The sequence below is a fragment of the Zonotrichia leucophrys genome, chromosome 5, assembly GCF_028769735.1.
Source record: "Zonotrichia leucophrys gambelii isolate GWCS_2022_RI chromosome 5, RI_Zleu_2.0, whole genome shotgun sequence".
Classification (NCBI taxonomy): Eukaryota; Metazoa; Chordata; class Aves; order Passeriformes; family Passerellidae; genus Zonotrichia; species Zonotrichia leucophrys.
In genome coordinates, this window is record NC_088175.1 from 18497406 (window position 1) to 18516341 (window position 18936).

At 39.9% G+C, this 18936-nt stretch overlaps 1 protein-coding gene across 1 annotated transcript in view; it reads right to left on the reverse strand.

Moving 5' to 3' along the window:
- LIN52 (lin-52 DREAM MuvB core complex component) overlaps nt 1–18891 on the reverse strand; it is a 40304-nt gene extending 21413 nt beyond the window's left edge. Inside the window, exons 1-5 of the mRNA XM_064713732.1 lie at nt 18766–18891; nt 18612–18686; nt 18397–18434; nt 17867–17933; nt 16802–16885 (exon numbers count right to left, since the gene is read on the reverse strand). Of these exons, the coding sequence (XP_064569802.1) occupies nt 16802–16885; nt 17867–17933; nt 18397–18434; nt 18612–18686; nt 18766–18784 (283 nt within the window). The 5' untranslated portion in view covers nt 18785–18891. The remainder of the gene's footprint in view (nt 1–16801; nt 16886–17866; nt 17934–18396; nt 18435–18611; nt 18687–18765) is intronic.
- Nucleotides 18892–18936: the final 45 nt, after the last annotated feature.

The following is an 18936-nucleotide window of genomic DNA, read 5'->3' on the forward strand; positions in this document are numbered from 1 at the left end:
AAATGAGATATGGAGTAATCAGTAAAAAGCAGACCTTGAAGTGAAAAGACTTGTACATGCACTGGATATACCTTAAGGCAGTTAGAATACAGCTTCATGTAACACAAAGCTTATATACATGGGCCTCTGAAAGTTAAAGCCTCCCACTGGTGAAAAACTTTTTTATCCCTGTCAGCTGTGTAGTGATCTCCAAAACTCATATGCACCTGAATTTTACCCACCATAGCTACTTAATCAGAAAACAACTAGGAATGGAAGACTATAGAAAATCTTTATTTCCTTTTCTTTCTCGATACAAATTTGTACTAAGTAAATTTCAATGTGTCCCCCTCTGCCTTTGGTCACTTTCCTGAATAGCTCTACAGGGAAGTAAACATAGATAAACACAGTAAATACAGGGATTCTATTCTCAAATGCTCCAAATGAGGGGGATGTCCCTCACACAGATGCAGTAGCCAAAAGAGTATTTTTGACTTATTCTTTCCTAAAATATTTTGATCTCAAAACTGATACGATTTAACAATAGGCAGTGCTACATGAAACAGAGATGGAGGCATGTTTAAACATATTGAGAGCATTTCTGTTAATACTAATTCTGAGACACTGTTATGAGACATTTTGTTTAGCAACTCTAGTATTCTGATCACACTATTAGCTGACTACAAAAGTACTCAAAACTAAAAAGTCAAAGCATAGAGAGGATGCAGATGCCACTCCACAATACTGTATCTCACAAAAAAAAATTCAGTTCAATCACAATTACTGGAAAATATATTCCAAAAAACACTGCAAAATCTTATGTAGTTTAAAACTGGCTATGCCTATATCCTCTGAATTTACAAGCAAAATCTCAATAGTTACACAAAAGGTTTCAATATAAGATTCCATTACACAAAAATTGCAGTAGTGCATTAATATATATAAAATTCCCACTTCCACTGAAGTAGTACAACCCATAACCTTAAATAAAAAATATATTATTACCTCTCAAATTACAGTGGTTAGACATGAAAAGATGAAGTACATGCAATAAATACATCCAAAATGCTAGGAGGACTGAGTGTTTGAATTCATCTACAACCAGAACTTGTAAGTTGCAGGTGTTTGAAGTCAAGGATAGCATGGGGAAATGAATCCTGAAAGAAGCATCTTTTTACTGCCTGAAAAAGTAATCAATAGCTTAATTGTTATGAGTTTGTGTTTTCCTCAAATAAGAGTGATTCCGTGTATTTTTCCTACTACGTAATGCAGTTCCTAGAAGAAGGAAAAAGACACAGAATTTACAGGAAAGATTTCTCAACCCCTTTCCTCCACTGTATAAGGAGGATTTTCACCTGGCACAAGAGGCAGACACCACAGGATTTTACAATAGACCCAAACATCTAATCAAGTTGTGGCTCTCAAAAGCCAGTTTCTGCTGCCTGCATTGCTTGGGGAACTGCAAATGCTACCAGTGAAAATATAACAACCTCTTCCTTTCCTGAGTCTACCCATACTTCACCTTTTCCCCCTTCAGCAGTAAATTCACAAGGGTGATTTCAAATGAGGGCTTTGCAGAATACCCAAGACAGAACTTACCACCGAGTAAAAATAGGACACACTTGCATGTTTTCAACTGGGAAGCTCACTGAGCATCAAACTCAATGTCATTTTCACTCCCTCAGTATGTAAGCTCCTTATCATGCAGCACACTGCAGCACTGTCCATAACATCCAACCCATGATGCCCAAAGGTGCTGCAAAATGTAATCTGCAATCATGTTGCAGTTATTTCCAGTGTAGACAGACGTTATTTCTAGTCTTGTAGTTTCCACAGATGCTACTCCTAGTTATTTCTAGTTTTCATTGCTTTCCAAAGACAACTAAACGAAAGCAATGTAGCACTGGCACATATACAGAAAAAAACCCTACAAAACTGTAAGAAAATAGAATTTACTATTACAACAGAGAAAACAACATTACAATCTTTAACTGCTTGACTGATTTTCAAACTAACCAGTCTGAAGCCCATTTTAATGCAACCAAGTCTGATGCAGATACCCAGTCAAACCCAGCCCACCACTGCCCACCCACCAAGCAGAACTGGAATTCATGTCCCTGTATAACATCCAAAGGGTATTAAAATAAAAGCAGAAGTACTACCAGAAGGTAGTCCCTCCTTTCTAATGCCTTCATAGAACTTGAGGACAAGCAGCTATTACTCTGCTGAAAATGACTCTGTATATTTTCATCCTGTCCCATCTTGTCCTCCATCTTATACATTTATTTCCAATTCTCCTGAAACAATGCCTGCATACTTTTAGGGCTACTACAGTAACAAACTGCATGGTTACCATAAAGCCTGAGATGATTATCTTCTCTCTTTCTTGCACAGTCAGTGCCACCAACATCATACTCTTACTGACTTAACAAGGAACGTCACAAACTTCACACACAAAAATTACTTCCTACACTACTTAAATGCTGTAACTTAAGTGACAGACATTTACAGGCAGAGTACAACACAGTTCAGAATAAAAATGAGACCCTTTAATTGACACTGGAGAAAATTAGATTCTAATTGCATATGCTATATTTTGCTGATGACAATGAGGGTAGCATTTGCAAAAAAAGTGTTATGAGTTCCTTAACAACCAACAGGTTATTAAGACCTTTGTCATAAAAGTCATTAGAAAAGTGACATTTCCAACAGCAGAGAGCCCTCTAGAGCTACCACAGGATAACAGTTCAGCAACCCTCCAGGAGAAGGGCACCAATGCTGCTAATGCAACACCTGGGCTCCTCATGGAATCCCCTCCAGCTACTGACCAAACCCGACTTTACCTGTTCAGTAGAACAGACATCAAACCCCAAAATGAGAAAACAGAAGTCACATTTTAATTTGAAGAATATGGGAGCTAACATTTATTGTATTGCCAGTAAACTTGGAAAGCTTTAAAATGTAATAATACGTTTGGGGGAAGTTGTTCAAGGACGTAGAGATACTTATTTATAATACGTATGTTTGTAAAAAATCACCAAATACCTGACAAGCAAAATTTTACATGACTGTGCATAGTGATACCAAAATAACTGTCACTTTGTGAATTAAACAATATGTGGATATATTCCTCATAGCACAAAAAGCTGTCCATATGAAAGTGCCCTATCAATTTAAAATAATTTCTACATGGGAAATATATTCTGCTGAACATATTATAATAAAGCTTACAAGCCCTTCACTAAAACAGTGCTCAAAACAACACATACATGAAATCTACTTAATCAGTTATTATATGTCTTTCAATTATCTCTACTCTTGTGCTTGTGCTGTAGCAACCAATCAGTATAAATAAATTACAAAGTGAAACTCTCTTCTTACACAGCATGGAGTTTCCTATTCCCACCTCCTCAATTACAGTAAAGTTGTAAGATAAACTGCAAGAAAATAACTAAATTATATCCTTTAGCTTTACTGTCAAGACTTAAAACTGTGAAAAGCAGTAAGCACAACTTTATTATCTCCTCATTGCGACCAAAAGTAGCAAGAATAAATTCACCTATTTTCTCAGAACCAAAACCCATTGAAGCATACAATTTTGGGACTGACAACCAAATTACAGCACACCAACCATAGGTTTGGGTTCACATTTTAAGAGCCTAAGTTAAGCACTTGAAGTTATGAGCTTAACTTTATGCACATTAATTCATCAGACTTAATTATGATACAAGTTTGCAGTGTGCTTAGGGAACAACAATCTCTTGGACCCTTTAAAGAATCCACAAACAGCCTTCAAACATGCTTTCATGGGCAAGTATAAAGTAATGTTTTATTACCAAAATAAATTTCTAAGAGCCAACATTTCACTAGAGGGGGGAGGTGAAGAACAAACTTGCAATGAATATGATGAGAAGAGGTAGTATGTCTACCCTGCTGGCAACAGCATCAAGCTTCCTTTTTTGATCTCCAGCTAAAGCTCAAAAAGCCACAGTAAAACCTTCCTGTAGAGAGAGAGGCAAATCAAAATATCTCAGTGCCCTGACAAGTTCAGGTTGGGATCCTGGAAGTCAGGAGTACAGTACCCCATTGGGGATATTTTCATCTCAAGCCCACTGCTATATTCAACAATGAGCACTTCTAAATGAGAACATTTTCAGAACAAAAACCACTCTATTTTACATAAATTGGTTACTCCTCTGCCCTAGACTTCCAAAATCTCATGGCCATAAACTCCAGTCATATTGGGACACATGGATATGCTATGCTTTTACAAGATTTATCTCACATTCAGTTTTCAATGCCTAAGAAAATGCAAATAGCTTTCACTGCTTCCATGCTATTAACAGCAGCAATCCTTTAATATTCTTAAATAAAGTTATTGTCTTCTTTAAGAATCAAGTACAATCTTTGTGCATCAAGAAGACAAGGCCTAGACACAAAAGGTCCATTCAGGTGTAATCTGTTGTACATGCCTGTGCAGACACCAAGCAGATCCACACCAAGACTAAGGGGAGCAAGGACACCACTGAAACACAGCAGGACAGAAACTACCTGTGTACACCGAGGGTCACGGCAGAGTCCTCAGCTCCTTTTCCTTATCCTTAAAATGTGCATTTCTGCAGGATATGTATGGGAACTAGTGATGAAAGTCAAGCAATTAAAAAGCATTTCTGAGGTATTCATGGGACTGTACCAGCCACAAGTGCCTGACAGCTCTGCATGTGTGCAAGTCCCTGGAGAGCCATCACACTTCAATTACTATCACTAACATTAGTCATTATCAGGCTGGCTTCAGTCCCTGGGGAAGGCAGCCTGTGATGACAATATCCAGCCTCTCCTTGTAAAACAATTCATTAGGCAAAGCAGAACAGCTGGGGCAGCCACGTGGATGTCTGCAGAGTGGCCCTCCCACTGGGACCTGCAGCCCCCTCTCCTTTTGGACAGGAGCAGCCACCGCCCCCGCGGCAGCTGTAAAAGCCTCTGGGGACGCTTCAGGTTTAATCAGTGCTCCTTATTCTCAGGGGAAGCATTTGATTGCAAACTTAAACTAATGGCACTCAGAAGGTTACAACAATCATCAGATAAGAGGCTTTAGGGCATTTTTATCTTGTTCTAATGCTCACAAGTTAATGAGGCAATAAGAGACAGATACTATCAGACTTGGTCCAGCAACATTGTACACAGAGGATGCTCGAAGCTGCATTTACTGCAGATGCAAGAGGTAAGGTGGCAAGTTCACTATTGATCTTACAGAAGACTTCATGCTCTGAACGACTGAAACCACTCAATAAAGTGACAAAATACTTGGCAAATTTTCACATAGCTTTGTATGCATTATCACGGGATCAAAAATGGAGGAAACTGAAGAGGAATATAGCAAACCAAACAGGTAAATAATCTTTGGCATTAGAACAGATACAGATAATGATTTCTAACCTTTATACTGCTTGCAAATAGAAATCCTTTTATATATAAAATGTCTACAAATGGCTGAGAATAGCCTTGCTTTTCTTACCTACCCTGCTTGGGTCCCAGGCTGAAAAGCACTTGATATTGAGATCTGTTTTATTATAATATTTTCATTTTACTACTGATGACTGACAGAATATTCTAATGATATCTTCCCGTGGCATATAATAGCAGCAAGCAGGGGGAAACAACAAACAGCAGTACACAGCAAAGGATACTTCACAATAAATGCTTTATATGCTATTTTTAAAAAATTAATTATTTTTTCAACACCTTGCAAAACCAAATTAACATCAACTCCACCTTACAGCTGGGGAGATAGGAAGAGGTACAAAAGAAGGCAGGGTAGTTACAGAAACTCAGCCAAGTCTCTAAAGTCACACTCTAGTAAGATTTTTCACTAGGATCAGCTGCTGCTCTGCAAATAGGTCCAGCAACCCATACTGTGGAAGAAAATTCTCTCTTCATTCCTGCCAGAAGCCAAAATTTATAGGAAAACATTTCAGACAGAGATGGCATACAGATAATCCTTCCAATATCTGTACAGAGTAAATGTTCTAGCAACACAGAAGTGGAAAGTTTTAATTGAATAAAAGCATATACAAAGCAAAAGATGTTTAAATAATAAATACAGACCAGTTCTAAAGAATCAAGAGTCCCTGCTAGACTGACTCCTGAGATTTGTTAGGCATTTTTGTGATTTTAAATGATAATAGAAAAATGCACATAACCTTATGCTTGATCAAACTTTTCCCCATCCTCAATTCCTCCACTGACAGCAGTCTACAAGTTATCCTGTCAGAATAAGAGTAGCAAAAAAGGCTTCTGACAGTATAATGTAAGAACATTTTGTTTGTAGTCATGTTTCTTTCTGTGCCAAGCATGTGGCAGGTAGAAATGCTTTAATGTGACAGCCCATTCCTTTACTTTTGTGGCAAAAAGCTCTTCAGTCAAGCTCCACTGACCCTCTACTTGTCTAGACAGATGAGGGTGGTTTCACTGTTCATTTCAGCCAAGACACAACAATCTCTGTGTATGCTGAGGACCATTCTTCTACTCTGCTTAAAGAATTGTACTGAATGGACTATACCTTCCTGTGCACAAATATGGGCTCTGCAGCCCACACTGCACAGACTTGTAATCAGCTCTGTCAATGCAAGTATTTGGAAGTCCATTCACCATCCTCCCAAAGCCCAAAAGCCATCACTGTGACACAGGAATTCTTAGGTTTCCTGTTCCTAATCAGCTGCTCCCATAGAGGCAGATCAGAGAGCTGCACCTGCCCGAAGCTCATAAGCTGAACTGTTTGTGCTGTGGGGAATGCAGGCCTCAAATGCACTTCTAGAAGGAGAACACAGATCAGAGAAACATGGAGCCACTGCATGACTGGGGTTACAAGGGCCCAGGAGGTCTCCTGCTCAAAGTGGGGTCGATTATGAGGGCAGATCATGGTGCTTAAAGCTTGCAGGTCTGGAAAACCTCCAAGAACAGAGAATGCAGAACTGCTGACTGCACAATGTGTTCCACTGCTTGACTGACCAGTGCTAATATTCCAGATGTCTTTGCAAAGCACAAATTGGTGCTTGAGTAGCATACCAAAAATCCTGCAGAAGTTAATAGTGATGAATCAGATGCCTGATTCCACAGTCTTCAGAGCAGTTTGGTCAGTTTTCAGATTAATCAGATTTCTTTCTCTTCCCCACTAACACTTCCCTTTTCTTAACCACAGGAAGTATCTAGATCAACCTTCACTCTATCAACATGAACTCAAAAAGTCTTTTCCAGAAACTATCAAACCATTACAGAATTTTTTCCTTCTACTCAATAAACTATAGGAAGCAAGAGGGACTTGGAGAAGAGACATTCTTAAACATGAATACCAGGGTATAAGAAGTGTTTTGTGGGGTTTTTTAAATTGGTTTGGTGGTTTCATTTTCTAGTTCTTGTTTGTTAGCATTTGTTGTCCTGGTTTTCTTTCTGGTGGAGGCAAAGGTGTTGTTTTTGTCTTGTTTTAATAGAGCAAGTAATACATTCTGGCTGAAGTACTTTTCAGAGGTAGCCTTTGTTTTAACAAAATCAGATTCACAAACTAGGTATGGGCACATAGAAATGGTGAGGAGGATGAGAAAAGGGAAAAAAAACCACATTTCAAAAAAGATCAGGTAAAAAGTATCTCATCAACTCAGCTTTTTAGAATTTAGCTGTTGCATTGAGCATCACTCACTTCAACAGCAATTATCTGCCAGCTTTTGGGCCACTCAGCATGTGATCCTTATATATATAGCTTTGGAAACTCAGGTACCAGTGATGGGACTCTGTCTACCACTGGAAAAACTCCCCATTGTACTCCCAGCTTCAGGTTCCAGAATTAACCATGCAATGGCATGTGTCATTTTAGCATTTCTTTTATACCTAACCACATTTTAAAGCTATCTACGTAATCACAGAGTTTACATTGTTTATGATAATCTCCCTTTGGTAAGAGGTGTCCATCAGAATTAGAAAAATGCAATCAGCTGCATTTAGAAGTCTCAATGAATACCTGACAAAATGGAAATTTGGCGTTTTACAGCCACTTTGGATATTTTAAAATAATTCTGTGGTAAAATAATTACCTTATTATGAAAAAAAATTATTAAGTCACAGACAAAAAAATCCAACCTAAACTGTAGAACTTAACAAAGAAGATTCCACAGAGACGATTATCTACAACAGGCATCAAACAGAAAATAAAAGCACAGAGACACTACAGAAGTTTGAACTTCTAACACATACAGGAGAGTTTTAGAGATTTTTTTTCCTTTTCTCAAACTTCACAAGTTTACACCTCCTTCTGCAGCAATCAGAATCAGCAATGCCTGGAGACTATGATGATGCCTTAGTACTCACCATCCATGTTCACCATAGCATCTTTCCCTAAGGGTAAGGGAAGGGCAAGAAGGCAAAGATGCAGAAATTTCTTGGAACTTACTGAAATATTCATTCTACTTAACCAACAGACAGAGAACACCCTAAGGATCCATGCAGTATTTCTTTCCATATATGACAGTTACCTAGACACAGCATTTGTTTTATGGTAAGAATGCACTATCTATGCATATGGGTAGAATCACATCTGATAGCATCAGTATACTGTCTCTTCCTGATTTTATATTTAAGAATAACCTGAATCTGCCTTTTTTTTTTTTTTTTTTTTTTTTGCACACAGAGGGCAACTCAAATACACACCCACTTATTTAAAAAAACCCAAACAATAGCAGCCATGGTCCAAACTCGATTTCCATCCTCACCATTGCAACCTAACCTCCTGGCACGTTAATGCAAATCAAAGCAAACACTTCTCTGACACTGGTAGCAAAGCGTGTTCCTCTCCCAAGAGAGACCTGTAAAACAGGACAGCCACTGACAGCAGTACAATTACTGACACAGATACAGACTTTATGGACATGTTTATCTCTGCTGTAAATCCACACTCTCTCTCCACTCCGATTCATGAGTCATAAAGAAATTGCAGATAATGAAAAAGTTGGAGAAATTTACAGCGTGTCGGAAACCTCAGACAGCCAGAAGAAATTAAAGAGCTGACTGAGGATAAATCACACAGGTACAATTAAAACTTCCTATGCCTCCTTCACTTCCAAACTGGGGCACAAGCCAATGGAGATGATGAAAAGTTGAGGTCATGACTCCTCTGACTGTAATCATTTCTTAACTACCTACATGTCAGAATTAGCCAATTCACAGATCATGTATGAATTGCAATTTCAGGCTGGCATTCTGATGTCTCTCTCTTCCAACAGGAGATGCCCCTGAAAAATCCTGCCTGTAAATAAACCACCCAGCAAACAGTATAAGGAAAGGTGATTTCCTTGTCCCTCTGCAGATGCAGAGTATCTCTTACCACAGCAATGTGCATTAAAATGAAGCAGTAGATCTACAGTGTGGGAGGAGAGTGTAAAAAGAATCAGGAGAAAGGCCAAGGTTTCACATGGAAATCACAGCACCTCGGATATTGCGGTGACACGCCATATAAACATCTTAACAGACAATTTAGATGTTCTTTTCACCTTTCTGAAACAATCAAATAAGGCCCAAGAATTACTAGGAATGTAAACTGAAAATAGCCTCTATATTTTTCCTACTGTGAAAAACTAAAGCAACCATTTCAGCTGACTGTGAGCTCCTGAAATTCTCTGTGATCATCTCCTAACCCAAAAATGAACCACCCAAAATGTGACCCATTCCATGGGAGAAGTCTACTAACTCTAAGTAACACCTCAAGCTAACTGTGTACCCACGTCCAAAGAGCATAATTTTGTTGTGCAGATGTAAAACTCTGCCTTCGAGCTTTGAAGCACATGAAGTATACTATTTCACATAAAGTCCTTGCCAAATACAGTACTAAATAACAAAATAAGTGAGAAATATGCTTTCAAGCAAAGTGAAACATGATGAAGATTCACTCAGCAAGGCAGGGAATGCAGAAAACTAGCCAAGAAAAAGAGCAGTTGCTACAAAGAAAATTCTAAGCAGAGCAGAAATAACTGAAGCACTCACACCTCAAACCGCTTCTTCTTATGCAGGACAGTTCACCTTGCATGTAAACTAAATTTTGTTTAAGAATATAACAAGCACTAGACTTGGCAGACATTGCTCTTCTCCAAGCCCAGCATATTTAGAACAATGTAGGCAATCCAAAACATATTTTCTTCTATGATGTTTCAGATTAATACAAGTATACAAGTGCTAGAAGCACAGTAGTTCTGGAGATGCCAGTTTTTAACAAAGAAAAAGTGAGCATCTTCCTCACTCTTTTGTCAGCAGTCAAGCTGGTAATAACACTGCTATATCTTCATCATAACTGGCACTGAGACTGCTGGGGGATGTAGATCCAAATCACACGCTACTCTTTCACTTTCTTTCCTTCTTGCCTCTCCAAAGGCAGTTCTCTTTCTCCAGCTCCACCACGACACTTTAGATAGTCTTATTTCCCAAGGAAATAGGGAAAGAGTTCATGTTATAGAAAGAGTCAGCTCTTCTAAACAGTTTCAAAACCTCATTTTGACTAGTAAGAAACCACAAGAGTCCAATTCACTTTGCCATGCAACTCTCCAGACTACAGAGTGGACATACAGCTTTTACTAAAATGGACCAACAACAGATTTCAGAAGATGTCATAAGACATTTTAAAGCACCCTTTACTTGCACATCTGTTCATATGTTGGTTTCCTACCCTGAAACATGTTGCTGCAAACAACTGTACATACACACCAGAAAGAGCACCAGGCAACTGTAATGCAGAAGTAAGGCCATGTTCACAAATGCAAAGTAACACTTCTGAGCTTAAAAAGCCTCTGTGCTGCCAGAACTAAAGAAAAAGTGGTTATGATCAGAAAATATTTTTATCTGATCAATTACATAATTGACAGGAGCCTGTTTGGGTACAAAGGCCAGGTGTTTTGCATGGAACCTAAAAAGCATGTTCATGCTACATGGAGACACACCCAGGCAATCCATTACACAAAAGGAAAAAGATATTTCAGTAAAAGGGTACATTATCTTCCCTAATTTCCTCATTTTGATTCTAATTCAGCAACTTTGTATATACAAAGTTCAAGTGTAGCAAATGTCATGCCCTGTTTCCTAGTTTGATAAGTTCAGTCCCACCAAGGATGGAGCCCAATTTAAACATATCCTACCTATGATCAGCATCAAAAAGAAGTAAAAAAAATAAACAACATCCAAAACTCAATGACAGTAGCCTGCAAGGATCACTGACAGAACTAAGGGTGTATGCTCAAAAAATGCTGCAGTTAAATCCTGATTAACTGCTCTGCCCCTCTAAACCTACAAAAAAGCTGAACTTGCAGGCAAGAGATCACAACAGGAAGCATTTATCTGAAATGAAAAATGAAAAACCCAAGACTACCAATCTGAGGAAAAGTGGTGATCTGTACATAGCTTGGAATTCAGAAGGACTCCTTTATGATTTTCCAGAAATTTCAGAGGCTGCTGAGGTTGCAGAGGACTACAATTCAAACCCAACGGCAGCTTAACTTGAGAGCAAGGTATTTGTTCCTCATTCATGTGCCCATCCATCTCTTGCTGTCTCTGGAAGAGTCCCTCCATTACAGGGAACCCTCAGAGACTTCTGGTAGTGGCTGCTTAACTACCAGGCAGTTTAGCCTATTACTAAAATAAATAAATGAAAATATCCATTGTCAAACAAAAGGTCCTTCCAACCCACCACCCTAACTGACATGCCGACGGCAAACATCTGTAGAAGAGTGAAAGTTCAGGGAGGCACCCAGCTGTACCTGCACAGTAATCTCTCTCTGCTTCCTGCATCTCCAACATGTCCAAGGCACTGGGGACTCCTCAGCAGTCAGACATCCTGGAAGGATTTATCTTCCAATCATTTTTGTCATTACTGAGTGAGAAACTCCATGACCACAAGCTCCAGTGGTGATGTGTTCTGATTTCAATGCACAACACAAGCACCTCCTCGTGTCTGTCCCCACACACTCTTTCATTCTCTCTGGCTCCCATACTATGAGAAACCATGAAGAGTCATTCCCTAGTCACACTTGCTCTGCATTAATGTTTTACAGACCTTTTTCACACACTACATCAGCTGTTTCTCTCCAGGCCAAAAAACCCTAGCCATTTACCTATTCCTTATATTAAAGAAAATGATCACTGGCTGAGTAAGCTAGACTGGTTTTCCTCTATAAGTCTGGTACTACAAGATGACCAACCTTTTGGTGCTCACCTGCAATTTCCCAGGTCATCCAGGTCTAACCTGTGGGCCCTTAGTTAAAGAGCTCTTCAGCTGCAACCTTTTTTTTATTTGCTTGAACATATATGGAAAATAAATCAGCCTTACAAAGAAAATAGGAGCAAAGTTGCTAGAACCTAGTGAAAGCCAGGGTGCACAAAACCATGGGAAATGATAAATAAAGAGACTTGAGTATACTTGGGAACTGTCCCATTCCTCTTGAAAGAGTATGAGGATTTGACATTGGATAATACAGTCATTCCTAATTTTACAGCAAGAACATCACAAATTACCTTCAACTCCAAGTAAAAATTTAACCTAACACAAGAGATTAGACCAGCAAAAATCACTGACAAGGAAATTATAAATGACATTCATATCTGTTTGGTCAGTTATCCCACATTTTCTAATATTTAAGGCACACACAGCACCCAGGCACCATTACCCTCACAAAGATATTGGGGCTTAAGAGGAACAGGCTTTGCAGAAGTCTCACACTGACAGAACCACTGGAGCAGTACCGTGATACCACAGTGGCTGAACAACCATTCTGGCAGCAGTGAGATTTTATAAACATGGCTGTGATACCAGCTATCTATATTTACATTTCAGGACTTCTGAATCAATATAGCAGGTGTTATCTGAAAAATATCAGAGATTCACAGGGAAACAACAGCAGGGCCTTCAATAGTCCCTGGACAGCCACATTCCTTCAGTGACACAGTGCCTTTCCCATGCTCCCATCCTACATATATTTTATACACAAGTTTTTTTCTGAAGTTTAGGAAAAAAACAAATTTAAGGTTTTTTTTTTTTATTAAAAAAGCATTCTCCTCTGTGTTTGTAGCTCTCAGATATTTCTCTCTGTATACCTACATCCCAAAGGATGAGAGGACATATCTTTAAATGCATGGACTTCTCAGAGTTGCCAGTTCATAAAACCAAGACTTCAAAATTCCAAAGTTAACTTTGACTCAAACACTCCAAAAGGTGCAATGGGTCATACAGTAGAAAAACAGAGCTTCCAACCTAAATTTGCAGTTATTTACATTAAGTGTTTTGAAACTGGCTGCTTTATGTCTGTGACTGTGTTCCCAAAAAAAGAACTATTTCCCTCTTGCTTGCCACATTAGCTGGGGTCTGCTCATTGTGCAATGCTCACTACTCCACTCCAAGCAAAGCCTGCAAGTGGAAAAATTAAGGGACACAAAGAAGAGGAAAAAAGTTCATAACAAGATGTTTATATCTTTTTTCTTCCCTAAACTCAGAAATGAGACTCACTGAGTGGCTGCAGCCCACTTCAGAAGAGCTTCTATGCTTACCAAAGTCACCCTAACTGTATGAACAACTACAGGTCAGTGTATTCATTGAGCCCAATTCCTTCTCCCTTAAAATACCCACATTAACAGGAACAGTAAAATTGACACAAAGCAGGACTTTAAATACTAAAAATGGTTTTGATTATTCTAACCAATAAAATAATTAATTAACCAAAGGAAAATAGAAGCTCTAATGTGAGAAGGTTGGACTTCATAATCTTGGAGGTCTTTTCCAGCCCAAATGTTTCTATGACTCTGAGAACCAAAGCAAAAAGAGAAAAGAAGCTACAAGCACAATGATGAGGTAGAATTTTACAGAGCTTAAAAAGCTGACAAGGAAACACAAGCTGAAACCTCAGAAGTGCTGAAAAATAATTTATTTTTAAAAGACTTTCTTGATACAAGGACCTGAGCCTGGAAGCTTTCAGAGAACTCCAGAATCACCTTTAAACAAAGAATAAATACACAAGAGAGACCCTAACCCTAACCCAAGCCTGTCTTTAAAGAGGAAAGTAAAAATCTTCTTTTAAATGGTTCATGCTACAAAATTTCTGCTTCATTCAAGGAAAGCTATTGACATGAATCCTGTGCTAAGGAATGGAAAAATATTCTGTAAGGGTCATTTTGAGCAAGAATCCACCTACTAGCATGACAGGAAGAAAGTGGTAGAACAAGCTGGAAAGAAAAGCCAAATAAGATGTTGATAAATTAAATTGATTCACAGAAGCCATGGGGCAGTCAACAAACTAGAGAGGGTTTCAGAAAGTAAAGGTAATCCCCTATGGGAAAAAGAAGGGAGGAAGTTACTTGTATAGAAAGGAAATCTGTGAAAAGCACAGAACCAAAGAGGAACTGAGAAAATCACGGCCAAAAAGTTGGGACAGCTGGGATTGTAGATACCAAAAATGTGGGATTCAGATAGCAGTATTCAACTGTTCCTAGGTGAAAGCCATCCAGATGTCTCATCAAGATGGACAAAACGTTCAATACATCTGTTCCAAACTTGTCAAGCAAGTCCCCTTATACAGACAAAATAGTAAGAGAGTTCACATGAATTCAACAAATAAGACATGTAAGTCAGTAATTATTAATTTATCCAACTACATCATGCCAAGTCAATTATGCAGATTTCAATGCTAATGTTGCAATAGTACCTCAGTAAATAAACTTTTAAAAAGGTACCCTGTCCCTTTGAGCACTTTGCCTAATGAATTCTAACGCAAAATTGATGTAAAGTATGTTGTGAACTGGGCATAACAATAACAGATCTCACAACATGATTGCAATGTCACTCAACAGATACATTTTTCATGGAGTGCTGCAGGAATCACCCTGGTCCTGCACAGTACACAATTAATAACTTGGATGAAAATAAAAGTCTTTGAAAATACGAAGGATTTGAGGTGGGATCTAGAAGAGAAGAGTTGGAAGAAAAAGTAAGTTAATACAATGAAGCAGCATTGTCTCTCAACCTCCCTGCTGATTAAACACTCAAAAATACCATGAAAAAAGACAGTGCACATTTTGAATGGAAAACATGTCACAAAAAACAATCTTGGGAAGAACAGCTTTAAACCATAACTGAAATGTCAGAGTTTATTTCCACGGGAGGCCTCATGCTGCCATCTAGAGGAGACAGGTCAGCAGCAGGTTTGGTCCTGCTTTTGACAGCCAGTTTCAATGAACCAGCCAAGTCAAGAGGGAGTAAATTTCAGTACAGAGATATAAGCAAATCATTAACGTCCAAGACCAAACTACAAGTCCCTTAACTGTAATAAACAGATATTTTGGATTTTTTTCTTGTTCTCTTACTTATCTAAGTTCATAAGAGAAAATAACCTACAGACATTAGGTTACAGACCTAAAGTATTAGGAAAAACCGTCCTGAGCACCTTCTGCTCAAATTCCACAACTAATTTTTGGTAAAAAATTTCCAAAGATAAATTTATACTACAACACACAAAGTATTCAATGGATTACAGTAAAGGAAAACTGCCTTCAGTGACAAGCAGTTACAAGCATGGAAACTTTTCATAAAGGTTGAAAATTCAAGATTTAAGTTATAACTGTTGAGCCTCATATTTCAGTTTTCACTCACTTTGCCTTCTTTACATATGCACTTGTTCTCAGTAAAAATAAATGGAACCACATGCAACAAATATTGCACATGCAATAAGGAAACAAACACCTCCCTAGCTTTACTGCAACTCAGGCTCTGCTAAAATCCATCTAGCAGAACAACACTGTCTGACATCAGAGCCTGCAACTTAACTGAGAAAGCCAACCAACAGCCAGCCTTTGCATTTGACTCAGTTTTACACTGTTATTCTTTAACTGCTACTCCACCAAATGCTTTACACAGTCTTAACAGATGTTAGCACTGAAAGCAAAATAAACTTGAAGTATGTTAAAACAAGCTTAATGATTTGTTATTAAGAATGCATTAGGCTATCCTGTGTTTTCAGTCAGAAAGACTCTAAAGGTTTATTACTAAGTCGTGTTACCCACTGAAAGGAAGGTGAAAGACTTGAAACTTTTGGTGCTTTGTGTAGCCCAAGAGTAATTAACACCAGGGACTATGTTAGAGCATAACTAAACAGAAAAAAAATTAATGTGGCAGTATGTATGGGTAGCATTAAAAATGATACAATACTCTTGAAATCCTCAAAGCTGGATCAACCTGTTAACAAGAGCTCTAAAAATGAGACAATGAAAGAAACTCTTTCTTCCAAAAACCACAGTAAGAGTTGGCTGTTTGCAATTGGGATGAAAGTCATCTTTATTCCTCAATGACATCACTGCCTGCCACAACTGAGTGCAGAAAAAAGTAACAGCAACAGAAGCAGAAAACACTATGAAAAGCAAAGTGACAGGAGAATCCTACACACAAGTGCAAGTTTCCCTGTGGAGGCAGTGCATGGAATTAGAGAGAAGTACTGCCACAAGGATTCTGAGAAATACCTTTAGTATCTGAGTGGGAAATTAAGCAAAGTGACCTGATTTATGTAAGACAATGCTAACTCAGGAAGAGAAGTCTCTGTGCCACTGGGTAACACCAGACTGACATACAGGTTTTCCCCCATGCATGCAGGCTGTAGGTTGGGGATGTAAGCTCATTCTCTCGTCCTGTTGCAGGATGTCACTGTCAAACACTTGCCAAATGTGCCAACACACTTTTCCAGCTACCAAGGTACAAGCACATGCTTTAGTGGGAAGATTTGGAATGCAGTCAGTCATATCTGTGTACAGCACTTACATTCATCCAGTCCCAGCTGATAAGCCAGGTTCTGCAGGCCACGAACTTTTTCCATCAGATTAGCTGTAGTAAGGCTCCCCAGCTCTGAAGAAGAGAGAAGAAGGTGAATTTTAACACTGTCTATAGTCCTCTAGTAGCAGCTCACCTGTTTAGTACTTCACAGAGCACTTTCAAGCCATACTTCTGTCAGGATCTGTTTCAGTGAACAGCGTATGGTCAAAATTCAAGCTGGCTCCACTGCTAATTTTAACATAAGGAAAAAGACACCCATGAATCTAGTTCATGCTTTAATCTGCCACCATTGCAAAGAGTAATTTCATCCAGACTTTGGAAGTTCCTGTAAGTCACATTGCAACATGAATAAGCTATATAAAAGTATGTATGGGAACGGACTTATTTTGCCTTAATAACACGAGTTCAAGCACATTTCTTGGAGCAAGTCAGAATTAAATCATCTCACTTTCACTCTGCAGCTGTGACATATCACTGTGACAGGATCACCATCCAGAATTCATGACAGGCAGAGCACACTGAAGGATGCTTACTGCAAACTAACAGCTGCAACATGCAGCAAGTGTACATGCCAGCTAGTCCTGCTGTAACCTGCCCTTGCAGCCTCACCACTGCACTGGAGCTCCTGGATCCATGACAGAACACACACACACATGTACAGCACCTCTGAACAAGTCAATTAACAAGTCCAAGCTACTCACCACCTGATCAGCTGAGCCTCTCCAAAAAATCCATGCTACTTCTCAAAATGCAGGAGATACTCATTGTACTTATACAGTGATAAAAAAGGCTAAGGCAGGTGACTTAAACATGTTACACTGCCTGTTTTGAAAAATCAGCCTGCCACTGACATCTGGATAGGCTCTTGGAAATAACTGGTTTAATGAACATGGCTGTCATTAACAAGATGAAGAGACCTCTGAGTTGGAGATTCTGCAAACATGATGGCTAGAGACCTCAGGCCATAGGGTCACCACCAGAACATTTAAAGAACAAGTGCTTTAAGCTTCTGCTTTGGCAACCTCAATTCCTGCCCACAATATTCATACTCACCCTTCAGCATATCAATATCATCATTTTCTAATTCAGCCATCCACTTGGGAGGAGAACTTGTAATTGGCTGTTTTGAAAAAATAGAAGTTCATATTCAGAAAAGTCCATTTTTAGAATTATACAATGAAGTACCATCTGTATTGAAAACTAGTTATGCCAACAGCAAAAATATGAGCGTGCACTCCATAGAAATAGTTTTATGTTTAATCTTGTTTCTTCCTGGACATTTTAGAGTTTAAAACGGCATACCACTATCCACAAGCCAAAAATCAGTATGAAAAATACGATTTTCTGAAGTTTAAAACCCTTTATTACTTCCAAAGTATAATTCCCATACACAGTGAACTGCATAAAGTATAAAAAAGAAGCACATATATAAAAGATACATTAAAACCAAAAGGTATATTGTAGCATACACTGGAGTTATTACTGAGATACGGTCCATAGAAGATGTAAAGCCCGCAAGGGAACCGGCAGATCTACCATTACACGGAAGGAGGAAACGCGAAAACAAGGCAGCGCTCACTCACGCTTTTGAAGGAGGCGGCGAACTCGGCAACGCCGGGCACTGGGGAGAGAAAGCGGAGGTTGGCGGGGGTGAGCGTCCCTGCGGGCAGCACCGCCACCCAGCCCGGCACAGCCCGGCCCGGCCCGTGCAGCTGCCCCAGAGCGGCCCGGCCCGGTCAGGCTCTCCCCACCCCACCCGGAGCTGTCACGTTCGGGGCCCCAGGCCCGCCGGACTTACGCTGCTCAGGCCAAAGGTCCGGGGAAGCGCGGTCCAGCTTCTCGAAGCTCAGCAGCGAGGCCTCCAGGTCGGCGCCTGCAACAGAGAGGGGGTGAGGGGAGGCGGGGCGGGAGCAGCGGGGCAGCGGCGGTGCCACCGGGCCCTCCCGCCTCACCGTCCGCCGGAGCCGCCATGGCGCGCGCCTCACGTGACCGCCCTCACGCCCGCGGACGAGCGGGAGCGGAAAACAAACCCCGCCCCCGAGCCGCACGTGCCGCTCTCGCGGCCGCCGCGGGGCGGCGCTGGGCCGGGCGGGGCCGGGCCTCGACGCTCGGAGGGCGGCTCG